This window comes from Sebastes fasciatus, chromosome 11 (genome assembly GCF_043250625.1).
Source record: "Sebastes fasciatus isolate fSebFas1 chromosome 11, fSebFas1.pri, whole genome shotgun sequence".
NCBI lineage: Eukaryota > Metazoa > Chordata > Actinopteri > Perciformes > Sebastidae > Sebastes > Sebastes fasciatus.
Window position 1 is genome coordinate 14,313,246 of NC_133805.1, and position 19,545 is coordinate 14,332,790.

The 19,545-nt window shown below is 41.4% G+C and overlaps 1 protein-coding gene across 1 annotated transcript; it reads right to left on the minus strand.

Moving 5' to 3' along the window:
- Positions 1–591: 591 nt before the first annotated feature.
- LOC141776999 (segment polarity protein dishevelled homolog DVL-3-like) lies at positions 592–18,810 on the minus strand. The gene is made up of 15 exons (XM_074650902.1): positions 18,143–18,810; positions 13,639–13,708; positions 10,785–10,900; positions 9,973–10,085; positions 9,296–9,431; positions 8,326–8,416; positions 8,114–8,183; positions 7,716–7,855; positions 7,026–7,102; positions 6,831–6,898; positions 6,551–6,700; positions 4,711–4,842; positions 4,134–4,301; positions 3,818–4,021; positions 592–1,868 (listed from the first exon to the last, which is right to left on the minus strand). Exons 1-15 carry the CDS (start codon positions 18,304–18,306, stop codon positions 1,513–1,515), a joined length of 2,055 nt encoding a protein of 684 aa, XP_074507003.1. The 5' UTR covers positions 18,307–18,810; the 3' UTR covers positions 592–1,512.
- Between the last annotated feature and the right edge of the window lie 735 nt (positions 18,811–19,545).

Genomic DNA, 19,545 nt, shown 5'->3' on the forward strand with positions numbered 1-19,545 from the left:
TACGTGATGTGAATTTCCTTGGAAAGCACTTTGTGCTTGAAAAGTGCTCTACAAATAAAATGATTATTATTATTTGCACCAACAAAACCAAAGCAAATTCCTAGTGTATACCTCTTACACCTGTCAATAAAGACGATTCTGATTCTGGTTCTGATTCATAACTGCTCTTAAACTACCACCTTCAGTGAATGGGAGCAAGAAAAGTATTTTACCCTGTAGAGAAATATGTTTCCTTTCACCATAATGGTTGTGTGGGTGGTTTTATTTAGTTTTATTCTGTCCTGCAGAGTCCACTTTTTTCTATCCAAGTTGAATGAAATCACCTCTCTTACAGGAGTTTCCACTCCTCTAACCACAGGGAACATTTTGCATGGGGTCATTCAGTTCTGGAGCAGATGTACACAGACATTGCGCACACACACATCTGTGCACCAGATTGCCTAACCTTCACATTCCTGATCTAGGACAGGCTGGAATCCACTTGCCTTTCAATGCAAACATGACCTCATGTACCATGAAAAAAAAAAAGAAGCCAAATTTAAGGCTTCACAAACACACACTCGAATAAAAACACAACACAAAGTAGCAAAGTTAAGTCATAAAACTATATTTATAAATAAAAAGAATTTTTTTTCCTTGATAAAAGAGATGTGTGAAAGACATGGTAAGAAACTTTTTTTCCCACTATACATTATCACAAGACAGAGTCTGAAGATGCTCTGGATAACAGATGGAAAATGCTGTTGTGTAGTGTAAAAATGACTCTTGAAGCTGGATGTTTAGCGTTGAACAATGAAACTAGTTGTGACCAACTACGTATATAATAAAACAAATGCATTCTTACAGTAAGAAGGACTGCGGTTCTCTTGCACTACATACACATTTTTCCATTTCTTTCTCTCTTAAGTCAAGCAAACATTTAAAAAGTCTGAATAAGGTTAACAGTTAGTGTTCATTTCAGCTTTCTTTCAGGTTGTTTTTTTTCTTGTTAGGAGGTCAGCAAGTGGGAATTGAAAGAACGGAAGGAGGGAAGAGGCTTCTTTCTCTCAGCTTTGAACAGGGGTGGGGGAGGACTGAGAATGTTAGATGATAAGGGAGGCAGAGAGGAGGGAAGAGGAGAACAAATGAAAAACATCCATGTAGAAAAGTGCTGAGTCATCTTCCCCAGCTGTCCGTTTCCACCGCCTTCCTCCCTCTCTTGCTCTTTGTCCTCACGCAAACTCTTCCCCACTGAGGAGCGGAAACTGAGAGAGGCGCTTTGGTTCCATCTTGAGCGAGGGGGTTTCTTCACTGAAGAAAGTATGGCCACTACTGTTAAGAAGAAAAGCACAGGAGGAGGAACATTTTCTCTCTCAACACACACACAACATGGTTGTTTCCATTTCTGCTTTTAGGAGAGTGTTTTTTTTTTGCAATCTTCCCTCCCTCCTGTCCTGTCATGCTGTCCTTCTCAGTCTTATAATGACACGAGAAAGCCCAATCTGCTACTTTGTTATCGGCCTACAACCTGCGTTACATCACATCGACAAAGAATTCCCCGGCGTTGCCCACCGCCATGCGCAGAGACTGGCGTGAGGCAGTGAGCTCAGGGGGCACAGTGACGAGCTCTCTGCCTGGTGGGGCGCCGGGTGCAGCTGTAGACAGCGGGGGTTGGGGGGGCAGGCCAGGGGGGCCGTAGACGAGGCCAGGACTGTAGGCTATCGAGTGGGAGTTGGCACTGCGATGGCTGACAGAGCTACGGATGCTTCGCTCGCTAGGGGGAGCCACTGAGCGCTCGCTGGGGGCTCGGTGGCTCCTGATCTCAGTTTCGCTGCCGCTGCCGCCGGACTTCCGGCCCTCGTTCTTACTGCAGTTAGAGCCGCTGCTTCCTGTAGACAGAGTAGAAGAAACAATGATTATTATATCTAAGTGTAATATACAAACACATTTTCTTAATTAAATATGAGTGACCTATATGAGCCTCTGACTCCCAACTGGGTGCCTGTGAAGTGATGCAGGCAGTGCTGACCCAGTTTGCGGGAGACTCTCAGGAGAGCTGCATGACTAATGCAGACATGCTCACTGCCTTCCACAGGCCAAATAGCTCAGCCATTACTGAAGGCAATTACATGTTTTCATTTTATCACCACAAACAGCCTGCTTGCTTTAGAGGCAAGTTCTTCAGACTGAAGAATTTAAAATCAGAACAGTTTCTATGCTTAAAGGTGTGGCAGCTGCCAATTCTGATATTTTGAGAAGCATGTTTGTCGCCATCAAATTATCTCCGTCTTTAAGATAGGTAGGTCTGGGACTAGCTTAGCACCAACTGAGAAGGATAGAGGAAGCTTCCAAAAAAAGCAATAAAATAACCTCCAAAACGCATGTTGTATCTTGTAACCTGGTTAACTATTAGCAGTACATTTAATGGTAGCGTGCAACCACAAAACGAGGACGGGACATCTGAGATGTTTTGTTGTAAGTCAGTAAATATCTCCATTGCGTAAGCAAACTGCTCCTAAAACCACAATGTCTGGTTTTCTATTCCTACACATGTTAAATACACAAAATAAAGCATGTATAAGAGGCAGCTTTGGGCTGTTTGATGGAATATTTTCCACTCTTGAAAGAGCTAGGCTCTTTCCTTCAAGTCTTTGATGAGAGCCAATTTAAACATGCGCTGAACCTACAACTGTAAAGAAAGTGTGGGAGATCAAAAATATGTTTATTTTCTCATCTGGCTCTGGATGAGACAGCAAACAAGATGTTAAACAGCAAAATATTGGAGTATTCTGTTACATCGCTCCGTGCAAAGTGACACAGAGGTTTGTAGTTTGCACTGTCACAAGAAATGCAGCTGCAGCCAGCATGAATTCATGTCAGTTTCAATGACAGTAACAACATTTTACTGTTTCTGTGTTGCTCTCCTGTAAGCTCTGGAGCTCTGCCAGAATTGTCATATTTTGGCATCAAACTGTGCAACATATTGTTTGCAGCATACAGGTATGCAGCTTAAAGAGGAATCTCCAGGCATCGGAGGAGTTTCTACAGACATTTTGATACTTTTTCACCCTCAAAATCTGTGGTTACTGACATGATTTCAAGCTCACGACTGTTGCTGTTCTTTGTGAAGGAGAAAACTACTAACTTTAAAACCGACACATTTCAAGTCTATAGGGGGTTGAGTGTTTGATGATTAATAATACAACATTAATATGGTATTCATTCTGTTTTCCATCGCAACCCGGTCTCACAGGAAAATGTATAAATAGCATGACATTACACAGATAGTCCGTGTGTCATGAGGATGCATTTTAGCCTTTGCACGTCATTTGTACGCCACGCAACAAAAGGTTGGGGCAACAAAACCACTTAGATTTAGGAAAAACATCATGGTTGGGCTTAAAAAAAAGTATGTAAACTAAGTAAAATATTTACGGAAACAACGTAACATAAGTACTGTAAACATGTGACAAATGTCACTAACGTAACTTACAAAACAAAACACCGGTCTGGTTAAAAGTTGTGTTTGTTGGACCCATCCACCTCACCACCCGCCCGCCATAAGCAGTCTTTCTCACTTTCTATTCTACATCACTAGCTGAGTGATGCATATTTGAAGCAGCGAGTGAAGCATATTTACGCGGATGCGTTTACATTGCAGTCAGTACAGACTACATGGCGTACAAATGACACGCCAAATGCCTTGCGCATTATCGTGTCATTCATACGTTTTTTTGTGTGAACGAGCTGTCCACCAATACCCTACTGATTGTTCTTCAATACATGTTGAATATCCTGGTGATCAACAACAAATGCAGTATGTTCATACGGCACTCACCACTGTGCGGGCTTCCTGCACTGCCAGCGCCTGGTCCACCATGGAAGGGCTGTTGCATTTCGTATGGGTGTGGAATGGGGAACTGGTAGGGCAGAGTCATGGGCCAGGGTGCCGCCCCGGGATGAGGAAGAGGATGGAGGGTGTCCTGATCTGAGGCACCCCCACTGGACCCATCATTTTCATGGAGAGACAGATGGGTCATGTCTGAGAGAGACAGAAGAAACAACTGTTAGAACACCCCACTTACAGATACAGATCAAACTGAACCACAACACTTCTGTGGCAACACTGAAAGCAGATCTTAGCGTCCACTCACTGCCACAGAGGTCTCCGAAGACGTAGTAGCACTGTTCAGAGAAGGTGATCTTGTTGACGGTGTGTCGGATGTAGCCGGCCTTCAGCAGGTTGCTGGCGTATTTACGGGCTTCTCGACGATCTGAGAATCCTTCGACGTGATGGAAGAGCCAGTCCACCACGTCAGAACCTGAGGACACAAAGACACACATAATTTAAGTACAGTTTTGCTCGTCACATTCAATCACTACTTCATGATATAGAATATATCCAACATGATGATTTGAATCATCTGATGGTTATGTGACATTTATCTGTCCAGAGCTGATTTTGAACTGTGTTGGTCAGCAATAAAGCCAATCATTTTTACTGGATGATACAAAGAAAATACTGCTATGATGTGCAACATGGAGCAATAAAGGAAAAGTATATCAATGTAATATTTGGATGATTATTATCCATTCTGAATTGATGCAAGAGGCTTTCACTGAGACACTGACAGAAAACCGAACTGGGCAAACAAAGACTAGAGATGGCTGTGCATACTGATTAGGAAAATAATAAATGCCGGACCATGCCCTCTGCCATGACAGACGTACCGATAAAGGCGTTAGCGATGGTTATCTTGAGCCACATCCTGTCCCGCACCTCCAGACCTGACTCTGGGCAGGCCATGGCCTTAGCAACTGTTGCCATGTCGCTGTGGATGGAGAGGTGGAAGTCATCGAATCCTGGGAGAGATTAGAGGGCAGGTTATAACAGGAGCTGAACCACATATACGTTTAACACCACTGAACCTGCTTTAAGGACAAAGAAATGAATCTCACACACTGTTGGTGTATTTTGTTTCCTACAATTTTAATGAAAAGCACACAGCTGTGTGCTTTTACCGAATCCCTGACAGCTCTGAAAATGTTCGCCTGTTCTGGAATATTGCCTCAAATAATATTTGGTCTCCTGTGGTCTGGACTGTAATGCGACCCCTGTTATGTCTTGATCATGAATCAGACTGATTCCTTGTTTGAATTGGACCACAACTGAGCTGGTCTTCACATAACCACAACACAAGCCTGATCATAATGAATGAAATGTCCTCCCAAGAACACTATCACCTCATAACTTATCATCTCACTGAGGTCAGTTGGATTCAAAGATAAGATATGAAGTGTTGTAATTTACCTTTTGGTGTTCCCCCTGAACTCCTCTAATCTATCTCTGCATCAATCAGTGATTTCCTTTATTTCCCAGAATGCCTTGTGACCATCCCCTAATAAAAAGGATGCAAACATCTTCTTTTGGAAGTACTGTACGTATAACCATTTGATACTTGTAGATATATTTTTTTCACTTTTTGATAACTTGTTAACATGCAGAAGTGAATGATTGAATATATTTCTAAATCCTCAAAAGAGGAGAGACCATTTAAAACTTATTTAGTATTTGAGAAGTAATTTTTCCACACTGCATCCAGCATTCACAAACACACCAATATCTTTGCTCTTGTTTGTTGAAAATATTCAAATAAACCCGACTTCCCTTTGATGTTTCAGAGTATTGCTAGCTGTTGTCAGCGCGCATTAACAACAGCCGCACTATGCAAATCTTTTAGTGTCTGCATTGCATTATGTTCTGTTGTTGAATACTGGTGCGAGGCACCAACTGAACTCTCACACTGATAATTTAATTTGCAGTACTGGCACTGTAGATGCATTTCAAATAACTCCATGGCAACAACACAGTTGGGCAATTATGCAAAGTGTATGAAAAATGCACCAATGAACCAGAAATTGTAGCCAGAAATGCAAGATTTAAACACGTGACCAGTTGAAATTTATGTTCTGTCAGAAAGAGGGAAATCTCCAGAAATGTGGATCATATCAATTTGGTGAAAGAAAGAATGTTGAGAGAGGAAAGATTTTTCTCCGGAGAGAAAGAAAAAACCCTGTTCTTCCAAAGATTACAGGGAAGATGGGAGTTGTGAGTTACGGCTTAGTTATGACAAGGCTTATTGAGCAGATGGAAGTTGTGAGGCTGAACACAGTAAAAGCTGGAATGGAGAGCAGTCGCTGGAATGCAGTGAGAGGGCAGGGCCACACTTAACTCAGAGATTTACTAACACGTCTGAGGAAGATGTGATATTACTGCATTTTTGGAGGTACGAGGGTTGGGGCTCCAAAATGAGAGCTGTATGTATGTATATATGAAAGCATAGTATATATACTGTAAAACTGATTAAAAAAAAAAAGCAGATAGTAAAACAAAGAAGTTCACTTCAAATTCATAAAGGAGGAAGCATGTGAGCAAAGATCCTACGTAGAGAAAGAAGGAAAGTGATTGGAAAACTGTGACTAAGAGTTATGAGAAGATGTAAGTTGTTTAGAATAAAAGCGCCTTGATAAGGAGTCATGAGAAGCAGCTGCAGGGGGCGATGTGACTCACGTTCAGTCTCAGGGATAGAGCTGCTGATGGAGGAGCTGGTGGAGGTGACGGTGCTCATGGAAGGGCTCATGCCATACGCAGGGTAAACCCCGGTCATAGCCGCCGTGTGGGACACCCAGGCAGCTGGGTCAATGGGCCGGATCGGCTCACCTGTTGAATCAAATGTAGAGTAAGCAGCAGTTACCAAAACAGATGGGTATACTGTATTTGCAGGTTTTCATTTTAGGTTAATTTGACTGAAATGAAAAGGAGGAAAGGAACAAGAGAGACAAAGACTTACTCCTGGGTAGAGCAAAGCAGCTCCGAGGGTTTGGGTCCCAGCACTTGGCCACAGTCAGAGTAATGGGGCTGGTAATAAACACAAAGAATAGTCTCAACTTCAACTTTACTAGAATTCAGTTATGTCCTTGTTTTGCAACCTGTGTTTTCTAAGAATACACCTATGTGTATTAATGTGTGCCAGTTTGCTGCTTACCCTGGCTTGTGCACAATGTCCCTCAGTACTCGAACTGCATCGTCGTTGCTCATGTTCTCGAAGTTTATGTCGTTCACCTACAGGGATAAAAATGAAAGAAAAAAAATCTCTCAGGTTGCAAACATACATTTGCACAAAAATATGATTCCTCATGAGAATAAAGGATGGGCCTAACAACTAAATTGCTATATTCCTATATAACGAGGTATAAAACTTTCCCAGAGTTACAGTTATTCCAATAAATCCCACCACACAAAGCCATTAGTGGGACCGGCAGCGTTCAACATGGCGTGCCATATTCAAATTGGGAAGTGGCTTTGCAATAATGAAACACAGCTGACTGACACATCTTGCCATACAATGAGACACTTATACAGTATATATTATAATGTGATTGAGATAACATAGATAAAAGGGGGAAGAAGAATAATGGGAAAAGAGGAATAGTAATGATATACTGCCACACACATTAATTGCATTGATCACAGTTCAGATATGTTTTTTATCATTTACACATGTGCATCTGAATAAAAGAACATCAGGCAGCAGGCGCTGGCACTATATGCAAACACAAAATGCATTTACCCATACACACACTTCCCTGGTCCAAGTCCCAGGTATGCACAGACACATGTTTTTCATCCTCTATGTGTGTGTCTCTCTCTTTGTCTTACGCACACATACACATACCTGCAACAGCATGTCTCCAGGCTCTATGCGTCCATCTGCAGCCACAGCTCCTCCCTTCATGATAGAGCCAATGTAGATCCCTCCATCTCCCCTCTCGTTACTCTGACCCACGATACTGATGCCCAAGAAGTTGTACTTCTCTGTGAGGCGGAGAGAAACCGACAATATGTGTTCAAAAGTGACATGAAGCAGCAGTGAAGTAAGTAAAGACAGAAGACATGATCAATATGGAACAAGTTAGGTACATTTGCATATTTTCCTATCTTGTGAAAGGAATGTCTTAACTTGGGCTCGGAGTGACTCTATAAGGAGGCGTTACTCAGAAAAAAGCGCACACATCCCCAACAAATGTAATTGCATTCTGTGTGCAGCTTCCACGTAGCCAAGTAGTCGCTTACCCATGTTGAGAGTGACGGTGATGATGTTCAGAGACATGGTGGAGTCAGTGATGCTGCTGAATGACGAAGACTGAAGGGAAGAATGATGAAAATTGGGAGGAAAGAAAAATAAATATGAGAAGAAGAATCAAAAGTCACAAAGTGGAACACAATTGTAATTAAGAAGTCTGGGGCAGATTTGCAGGCCTATGCGTCCAAGTGTGTCATCTCACCCTGTCGATATTGGAGGCCTTAGGTTTCCGCCGGCGACGGCGGTGTCGTCTCATTAGACGAGAGGAGCTCTGCTCAGTGGAGCTGCTAAATCTGAATACAAGGAAAGAAGATCTTTTTAGAGACTATACACAAAGGCTGTAATATATGGCCAAATATGTATAGCTATATGACTATTTAACCAAAGGAATTACACCATATAAATTCAGTTATCACGAAAAAAACCATTTGTATTATTTTTAATTTCTTTTAATTTATATATTTTTGTTTTTGTGTGTCCTTTTACACGTTTTTTTGTTTGTTTGTTTATTTCTTTTTTCCTGTCTACCTTGGGTATAATGTCACGCTGGTGGATCACATCTTGGAAAAGTAATGGTATAAAAAAAAAAGGAAAATAAATTCTACCTGAATCAAGCTAAAAAAAACTTGCTACATCATAATGTGAATAAAAATACCTGGACAGAAGCTATTTTCCCCATTTAACTTGTTTAAACGTCTAATTTAAGCCTAATGATACTTACACAATAAAAAGCCCTTTAAACATAATGAAAGTAGTGTTTGCCAGGAGTCAGAAGCAGCTTTAACTGTTTGCAAAATGGCATCCAACCCACTTCATTTAGACGTTATGACCTGACTGACAAACCATCAGGTGGCAACAATATCCAGAAATTCTGTTCAGGAAAAAATCCATTTCCTTCTGTGGTGCAGAGAAACCCCTATACTGACGAAGCTGTTATCCAGACCTGCATCAACAGGAAGACTGAGAACAGCCGAGTCTCTAAAGTGGGTTGTAGATGTTTTTACGACTCCTGGAGGAAAACCCGGGAGGTAAAAACCACAGAAACCACCAGACAATTAGCCAAATCCCATCATCTGTAATTCCAGATGCATTCCTCAAACCGAAATGCCCTTTTCTCATTGGGAAGTGCACTTTATGAACAATAAGCTGAACAGCTACACAGAACATCTGACCTGCTGGTTGCGTCATCATCCTCTGAATCGAAACAGGAAGTAGACTCCAGCTCGCTGCTCATGAAGGACGAGCAGCTGTCGTACTCGGGTCCCCCGCGTCCCATTGAACGCGACGAGTAGCCGTTCTGTCTTCCAGCTGCAGTAGGACAGAATTGTCACAGTTTACAAAGTAACTCTTCAAACCATGCTTCTTGATCAATATCTAATGGAGGTCAAACTATTGTCAAACAGATGAATCTTCACATTGTCAGAACAAATTTGAATACAACTCCAGCATTCACTGTATAAACATAATAAAGATCAATACGTCTTGGCGACTGTAGAGCACCTACGTATTACTCCAACTATACGATACTGTTGCTTTTCTGCAGCACCTCCCTACGGGTACTCAAATCACAGTCATCAAACCTCTGCACTGGCCTCACATGCTTACTGGTTAATAGAATCTGCGACAGCAGCAACAGGCTGGAGATGTGCATCTCTAAAGTCACTGTGAATACACTATACTGTAAGGTTAGCCTTTCATTCATGGGAACTCATTGTGGCGAGGCAAACAACTCCATGTATGGGAAAAAACTCAATTTTCACCCACCAAATGAATGACATAGAGGAGTTTGAGATACACACAGTACAATGAGGAAAAACAACAAACACCGTGTAACAAACATCTTTCTGACCGTGGTCGTTGGCGTGTTTCCGTCGCGGCCTCTCCTTCTCCCTCCTTTGCGACACAATTGAGCCAGTCTCCGTGTCATTGTCCAAACTGTCCCGACCGCTCGCTGCTTTCCCACTTCAGACGGAAACGGTGCACAGACGTCAGAGTTAGTGTTGAATAGAGATAGAATCACACTGCGTCATTATCAAGGCAGTTCAGCTCATTTAACAGCCACTTAAACACATGTTTATATTAAATGCTTCTTTTTAAAATCACATTACAAACTGTGTTAAGTATAAAGCCTTCTCTTGGTCAGTGTAGTTGAATATTTGTCAGGAATTGTTTTGTGGTTGGTTGACTTATTTCAATCTGGTTTGTTTTTCATTACCATCATATGTCTTCTACACACTTTACTTTATTTGCAGATGAACCAGACTGCATTTACAAATGTAAAGAAAACTGGCTATAACTATACACTTTTTCAACAAATACATTTAAGTACCAAAAGACTGGCAACACGAAGCATGAATAAGAGAAATCAGTGCTCTACACGTCTGATTAACTTCCAGAATGAAGATAATAAAGGAGTAGACGAAAAAAGGTAGATTTTATTTCCTCCTGGGCAATCACAAGGTGTGATACTTTTTCTATTTAATTTGCTGTTTTCTCTGTTACTGTAGTTATTAGGAAACACAGAAGAGCTCATTCACATGCACACACGCACAGAGTCAAACACCAAGTACGTTTGGCATCTTTCCCCTTCACACACATATTACACAAAATCCCTCTACTGCACACTAAAAGAAATACACCACAATTTCTAAATATACTGACTGATAAGAGGGTGGTCTTGAGTCTCCGATGCCCCCGGTCCTCTCCAAAGGCGGTGCCGGCTCTGTACTGTCTGCCACTGAGCCTGCATCTGTGTGGGCCCCGTCTCCAGAGACCAGCTGTCAACAGAGAAGAGAGTCGGGTCAGTCAGAGGGATGAGACAAACACTGAAAGAAACGGAACAAGTGGGCAGCAGACCCACGTCAGGGCACTACTGTGTTTACACTACGCCATATTCGAGGGCTGGGTGGTAGAGTTTGTTTTATCATCACTGCCTAAAAGCTTGGCAACATTTGGGGACCGTTAGAGACTACAGTGTCTCATTAATTGAACTGTTTTCTACTAATTTCCTGCTGAAAGAGCAAAGCAATCCAAAGGCAGCTGTGGATTCAATGAGTTGTGAAAGAAAGTGCCTGTGCCAACTTGTTGTTTGTCTACCTGACTGTGTTGTCCAAGTAACCAAAGTGTGGGAAAAAGTGGGATCCAATGGACCATGACTGTGTTTTTAGGGGAAATCATATGATGTTTTTCTTTTACTTTCAGCACATCACAGTGAACATCAGTTCTGCTCATTCAAGATCGTTTTTTTGGTCGTTCTGCCATAGATCTGTGGTTCTGCGGCATCTTGGATATTGTCCATATTAGAAATGAAGCATGTACTTGCATGATTTGCAAGCAAGAACAAGCTTAAGGCTAACATGATATCAGTGTGAAACTGGACTTGTTTTGTCCACAACTCAAAGATATTCAGTTTACGGTCATAGAGGAGTAAAGAAACCAGAAAATATTCACATTTAAGAAGCTGGAATCAGAGAATTTTTACTTTTTTTCTTCAAAAATTACTCCAAACTGATTAATCAATTATCAAAATAGTTGGTGATTAATCTAAAAGTTGACAACTAATCGATTAATCGTTGCAGCTCTACTATTTAACAAGTATACTGTATCCGTTGTGTACTGAGCAGCTGTTTGAACTGGAGTACAGTGCAAAGAATCTGGTTCAATTTCATTTTATGCACAGCAGGCCCACGTTGTGTCATGTTCGCATCAAGTTAATCACACCATTTTAAGTTAATTAAACCATTTGGACCATAAAAAGTCAGATAATTGTGAAAAGTGCTCAGGTGACGTCTTCAAATATCTTTCTTTTTTTTTCATCCGACCACAAGATGTTCAGTTTACTAGACTGTACATCAAAGAAAAACTGTAAAATCAAATCACATTTGAGAATATGGAGCCATGAAATTTTGCAATTTGTGTTTTCATTGATAAATGATTTCAGCCCTACCATACACTACAGAAAGACTCATATGATTTGTCGATGAATTAATTAGTTGATTTAATCGACAGATCTGTAAAACCGAGTTTCTCCACAAAGAATCGCACAAAAGCACCGCTTTAAATCTTGTGTTTACCAGAGATGTGCTCATAAATTTCTTGGGAATAAGACATTCAGCATGAAAAAAGCATTAAAAAAATGCTGAATTATCTAAAGAAATCTTAGTCGACTAAGACCAAAATGACCAATTATTGAATTTATCGTCTAAGTAGGGGCAGCCCGTACAGACATAATAGAGGTGGACGGATAAAAGAATCATGAACATGAGCCCTGCTACTCATTTTGTTCACTCTTTTATCCAGTTTATACCTACATACCATGTTTGTACTGGTTTTATTTTCACTTTACAGGGAGGACACGTTGATGTGCAGAAAGGGGAGAAGTGTATTTACTGGAGGACAGTTGCTGTGCACTAAGATAAGGTGTAAAAAAAATAACTTCATGGACGAAATCTGGTTGTCAGCTGACAATAAAGTATAACAGGCCAGACTGACGGTGCTGGTCTGTTGTGATGATGTGATGATAGCGAGCCAGGCCCCTCAGACCCCAGGGAACAATCAGTCACATCATTGAAACAACAGATGAGCGGTGGAGACAAACAAATGGGCACACTGCAACAGAGATAACGTTTCATTCGTACATGGAACATTTCAACAACCCCCGAGAGATAACAAATATATTCAAATACACACACACATCCATACAAAGTGAGGAATTGGCTTTGAACCACAGCCAACCAAACCTTCACATGTTATCATGAAAATGACCAAAACAGAGGGACACATCAAGATGAGCACGCTGGAATATACACGCAAACATCCAGCGATAACACTGTGTTGATGACTCTCAAATAAAACCCTATAATTATAACCACACTGTAGTAAATTAACCGCATCAGCCTTTCACATCAAGAAACAGAGCACTCACTCAACTTTATCCTCCCCAGCTTGTGAGATTCAATCTTCTTCTTAGAGGAGGCTCTTTGTTACGGGGTATTTTTCTCCTATCCTGTGATTTCACTTGCTCTTAACCCAATTTCAATGTCGAGGACAGAGGAAGGGAGCACCGGCACCAGATGTCTCTTGTGTTGTGGAGACGGGAGAGTTATTGCTCAGAGCCTCTATGGGAGATACTGCATGCAAGTACATGTATGTATATGTTGCGTGTGGCGACTAGCATGAGTGAGGACTTAAATGAAATGACTTAAAACCATTGCATTTTCTTGAAAGGTGCTTAAAAACACAAGAGTGAAGAAGAGCAGGGTGTTTGCATGTCTGTTGCTCCTGGGATCATTATGTGATAATGATATCATCACGCAGATGCATAGGGCATCTCCCTAGAGACAGAGTTTGATTGTGGCCACTGGCCAACAGATGGGAATCATTGTTATACATGCACGCACACAGTTGCCACACAGCCACTTAACCACACAGATACGGTGAGTGAACACAGACAAGCGCACGACAACAAGAAAATAAACAAAGCAGAAAACGACTCCAGGATGTAGTTTGAACCTACCCATGACACCACACGTCCGTTAAAACAGGGCAGTCTGGCGTTGTCGTCAGATATCTCCTCCTTTACCACCCTGTAAAGAGAACAAAGCTCTGTTTCAGTAAACCTTAACCAACACAAAAGCACTCTCAGGGCAATAAACATGAGGCTGGAGAAGGGCAATACTTCCAACAGGACGGACGCCGACAACTGGGACAACAAATGACGATTTAATAGTGCTCTCAGTACACTGTTGTTACACGCTGCCAGCCACAGATATACAATATTACCTATAGAAATTGTCTGATTATTGTGTGATAAAGGCAGGTCAGCAATTCAAATGCATTCCCTAAACCTTTCTGCTAAGATAAACCTGCTCCTTGATGCTTTGTAGCTGACAGCAGCATTAGCTAGAGGGTAATACATAACCCAGTTGAAGAAACAAAATATTTAAGGAATCTAAGAAAGCATAAGAGCAACATGCTACCGTACAGTTTAACACTGTTATTAGCTATTAACTATGCACTTATTAAAGTTAATAAGTCCTTTATTATGCACTTATTAACCCTTAACTATGCTTATTTGAAGGTACCGGATCTAAAGCGAGAACAAGTTTCATTAAGGTTAATAAATCCTTTACTTTGCACTAATTAACAGTTTCTTGCCAAGTCAAAAGTGGGCAAGTTTGAAATAAAAGTGTTCAGGTATTATTTAAAAGAAGTATCTGTCTATACATCAAAGACTGGCTCTGAAATGAACTAGACATGTAAATATTTCCTCTGCCTGTGTGATGTTAACCAATTCTACTGTATGAATCTTCAGCAAACCTTTCCAGTCAATCAATCTTCAACAGACTGCATGCTAGCAAGAATCAGGAACTAATCAGGCATGCATTTATTAGCAAGGGCCTCAGGCTACTGGTAATGACCAGATTAGCTGTGCCTTTCAGAGAAGAAGAAGGAATAGTGATGGTCAGTGAGACTCTCTTTGAAAGTCAGTTAGTAAACATTGGCACCAGGCCTCTAATCCAGTCTGACAGGTTGCTCAATCTATACCACCTTTTGGAGTAAAGGTTTCTATTTGCAGAATATCCCTTCACTCATGAATAGCTGTGGGTCCTTTCAAAAACATGTCTTCCCCACCTTGCAAATGTTAAAGAAGTTGTTGCCCCACCCTAGTTTGAGTTTAGCCAAAAACAACTTTGGAAACCTGGCTGAAATGTTTTTAAAATAGTACCATTTCCAGCCTTTTTTTAACTTGGTGGACTAGACTAGTCAGGAGGAACATAAAACATCTACTTTTCCAAGCCATGTTTTAACACAAAAGGACATGCTCATAAAGCTGCCAGAGTAGTGATGAACAGGGCATTCCTCTGTCCAAGTCTGCATTCCTCGGGCTAATAGACAACAACAGCAGCAGCAGCAGCAGCAGCAGCAGCAGCAGCAGCAGCAGCAGCAGCAGCAGCAGCAGCAGCAGCAGCAGCAGCAGCAGGGGCCTAACTGAAACCGGCCGTTTACATTCTGACGTTAGCCTGTTAGCACCAAACGTCCCCATACATTAGCCACCAACTGACAGATATTAACGTCACTAACTGGTTATATTATCAGTGTTGTCAACTACCCCCCTGTTATAACTTAATAATAATAATATCACTGTTATAACTTTACCTAAGATAAGTTGCTGACTCTCAGGAGGAGTATTCATCAGTGATAAATGTCCAGATTGATGACTTGATGAATTACATACTGGCCTTTTTAAAAGCTGAATTATTCAATTCTAGTCTCATTTCTATTTGGCTCAGACAAATAAGCCTAGGAAAGGTCAGTCACTTTCATTCATTTGCGTTGCTCAGTGGCCTTATAAAACAAAGTAACAGGAAAATAATGTCGTTTTTTGGCAACTTGCTGAACTCAATTTAGTATCAGCGCAGGTGTTACATTTTAAGCAAAAAGAAAAAGCTCCTTTCTGCTTTTTCAATACGAATATCTCGTTAGGCGAGATTGCAAGTTTGGTGTTTGGCTGCATACTAGACAAACACCAAACTTGGACCGACAAAGTCAAGGCAACAAGACGCATTTAAGCTTGCACCAAACGTCCCCATACATATTAGCCACCAACTGACAGATGTAACGTTTACTAACTGGATATTATCAGTGTTGTCAACTACCCTTCTGTTATAACTTTACTTAGGATAAAGTTAAAATGTCATTCAAGGCTTTCACTGAACTGGACAAACACCAAACTTGCGAAACCACGAATGACATTTTAACTTATCTTAGTTAAAGTTATAACAGAATGGTACTTGACAACACTGATAATAACCAGTTAGTGACGTTACATGTGTCAGTTGGTGGCTAATGTCAGTTGGTGGCTTAAATGCGTCTTGTGCCTTGACTTTTTCTGACCAAGTTTGGTGTTTCTCCATTTCAGTGAAAGCCTTAAATTACATTTTAAATGTAGGTAAAGTTATAACAGGATGGTAGTTGACAAAACTAGTCAGCAACTTATCTTAGGTAAAGTTATAACAGTGATATTATTATTATTAAGTAATAACAGGGGGGTAGTTGACAACACTGATAATATAATCAGTTAGTGACGTTACATCTGTCAGTTGGTGGCTAATGTATGGGGACGTTTATGCTGGCTTAAATGCGTCTTGTGCCATGACTTTGTCTGGACAAGTTTAGTGTTTGTCCAGTTCAGTGAAAGCCTTAAATGACATTTAAACTTATCCAAGGTAAAGTTAACTTATCTTAGATAAAGTGGGAACAGAAGGGTAGTTGACAACACTGATAATAACTAGTTTAGTGAAGTTACCAGACAAAGTCAAGGCACAAGACGCATTTAAGCTAGCACAAACGTCCCCATACATTAGCCACCAAGTCAGTCTTGTCAGTTAATCAGTTGGAAGCTAATGTCAGTTGGTGGCATTGTAACGTCCACTAACTGGTTATATTATCAGTGTTGTGAACTACCCTCCTGTTATAACTTTACCTAAAATAAGTTAAAATGTCATTCAAGGCTTTCACCAAACTTGGTCAGAAAAAGGTCAAAGCACAAGACGCATTTAAGCCAGCATAAACGTCCCCATACATTAGACATCAACTGAATGATGTAACGTTCACTAACTGGATATTATCAGTGTTGTCAACTACCCTTCTGTTATAGATTTACCTAAGATAAGTTAAAATGTAATTTAAGGCTTTCACTGAAACGGAGAAACACCAAACTTGGTCAGAAAAAGTCAAGGCACAAGACGCATTTAAGCCACCAACTGACATTAGCCACCAACTGACACATGTAACGTCACTAACTGGTTATTTTATCAGTGTTGTTAACTACCTCACTGTTATAACTTTACCTAAGCTAAGTTAAAATGTCATTCGTGGTTTCGCAAGTTTGGTGTTTCTCCGTTTCAGTGAAAGCCTTAAATGACATTTTAACTTATCTTAGGTAAAGTTATAAAAGTGAGGTAGTTAACAACACTGATAATATCCAGTTAGTGACGTTACATGTGTCAGTTGGTGGCTTAAATGCGTCTTGAGTTTTTCTGACCAAGTTTGGTGTTTCTCCATTTCAGTGAAAGCCTTAAATTACATTTTAAATGTAGGTAAAGTTATAACAGGATGGTAGTTGACAAAACTGATAATAACCAGTTTAGTGACGTTACCAGATAAAGTCAAGGCAACAAGACGCATTTAAGCTAGCACAAACGTCCCCATACATATTAGCCACCAAGTCAGTCTTGTCAGTTAATCAGTTGGTGGCTAATGTAGATGTAACGTCCACTAACTGGTTATATTATCAGTGTTGTCAACTACCCTCCTGTTATAACTTTACCTAAAATAAGTTAAAATGTCATTCAAGGCTTTCACCAAACTTGGTCAGAAAAAGGTCAAAGCACAAGACGCATTTAAACTAGCACTAACGTCCCCATACATTAGACACCAACTGACATTAGCCACCAACTGACATTAGCCACCAACTGACATTAGACACCAACTGACACAGTGTATAGTATGTAACTCTGATGCAGTGAGGGCCAAAGTGCAGAAACCGGCCGTTTACATTCTGACGTTAGCCTGCTAGCACAAACGTCCCCATACATTAGCCACCAACTGACAGATGTAAACGTCACTAACTGGTCATTATCAGTGTTGTTAACTACCCCCTTGTTATACCTGTACCTAAGCGAAGTTTAAATGTCATTCAAGGCTTTCACTGAACCGGGGAAACACCAAACTTGGTCACAAGACAGCATACGCTAGCCGCAGCAGCAATGTAAACAAACGGTGTCGGGACGTTGAGCAGACCTGCTGCCTGCTGGCTGCTGGCTGCTGGCTGCTAGCGCTGCGGGGCTCGTCGCTAGCAGCTAGCTAACAAAGGAACTGCAATGCAACCAGCTAGCTAACAGCCAGGTAACGTTACTAACTGATGACAAGCCAGCTGAGAGAGGTGAAGGTAATGTTAATCTATCTGCACTAACGTAGAGAGTGTTGCGCTGATTCCACACTAATAAACCCTTTACCCGAAGTCATCGTCCATAGATTTGAAGAAGAATTTGTAGTTTGGTTTCTTGAGGACATTTTTGAAGTCCGCCAGAGTGACTTTGTCCGCCGGCACCGACAGTTTCACCAGATACGGTGTCTCCTGGTCGTCGAGGTGGTAGATTATTTTGGTCTCCCCCATCATCTCGGACTGCTGCGGCTGAGGCTGAGGCGAGGCAGGCAGGGTGCATCAAGCCGAGGGCCCCGGCAGGCTCCCTCTCTGGGGCCCCGACTCCCCGTGGCTCTGGCTGCGGCGGCTGTCGGTGGCCGGTGCCGTGGTGCTCCCGGCGGCTCTCCCTCCCTGGCTGACCTACTCGCTGCGCTGCGTCGCCCTGGTGCTCTCTGTGTTTCTACGCCAGCTCCGCTAATGTTACGCCTGCTTTTTCTATTCGGGAAAAAAAGCACCTTGCTCTTCCGCAAAGCGTCCGGGGATTGAATCGCGTTAGTTCCCACTTCCAATATGCGTTGAAAAGCTTTAAAACTAACTGGAAAAACTGTTTGGAAACGTATTCAAGGTAAACACTCTCTGAGGGGTCGGTTTTCTCTTCTCGCTTTAGCTGCCAAGCTCGACACTTTGTTGCACACGAAACATGCACAAAACCGTCCGAGCCTGTCTGGAAGGGCGCCATCCACAGGAGAGGAGGAGCAGGACAGCTGTAGACATTATTCCTGCTGCAGTGCATGAGTCAACAGAGGCCCCTGCACCAACAGGGGCCGCCACCACCACCAACAACAACATTATAGGGACAAAATATTATATGATGTAGGAAACTTTGGTGAGAAAAAGTCACCAAAATAATCCTTTCTACTATACACACTATAGTCACACATAGGGTGACCAGATCCCAACAAAACAAATGTGGGACAAAGATATGTTTGTGTTGGACAATGTGGGACACATTACCAAGGCTGAGAGGTAGTCTACAATTTTTATATAATGTCTATCTAATTTAAATAATAAAACATTTCTATTCTGCCCCTTATCTTTTAAAGGTCCCATATTGTGCTCATTTTCAAGTTTATACTTGTATTTTGTGTTTCTACTAGAACATGTTTACATGCTGTAATGTTCAAAAAACACTTTATTTTCCTCGTACTGTCTGCCTGAATATACCTGTCATTACTTTCTTTCTGAAACGCTCCGTTTTAGTACATTTCAACGGAATTTCAAAGGAATTGCGTTGCTATGCAACAGTTTGGGTCCATGTTTACTTCCTGTCAGCTGATCTTATTCACATCCACTGCAACAAGAAATAAACTGGGACACATTTAGAATGTTTACGTTTAAAACCGTGTAATGGTCTAAATATTGTATATTTGTGACATCACAAATGGACAGAAATCCTAACGGCTTGTTTCAAAAGCGCAATTTCTGAGTAGGGGC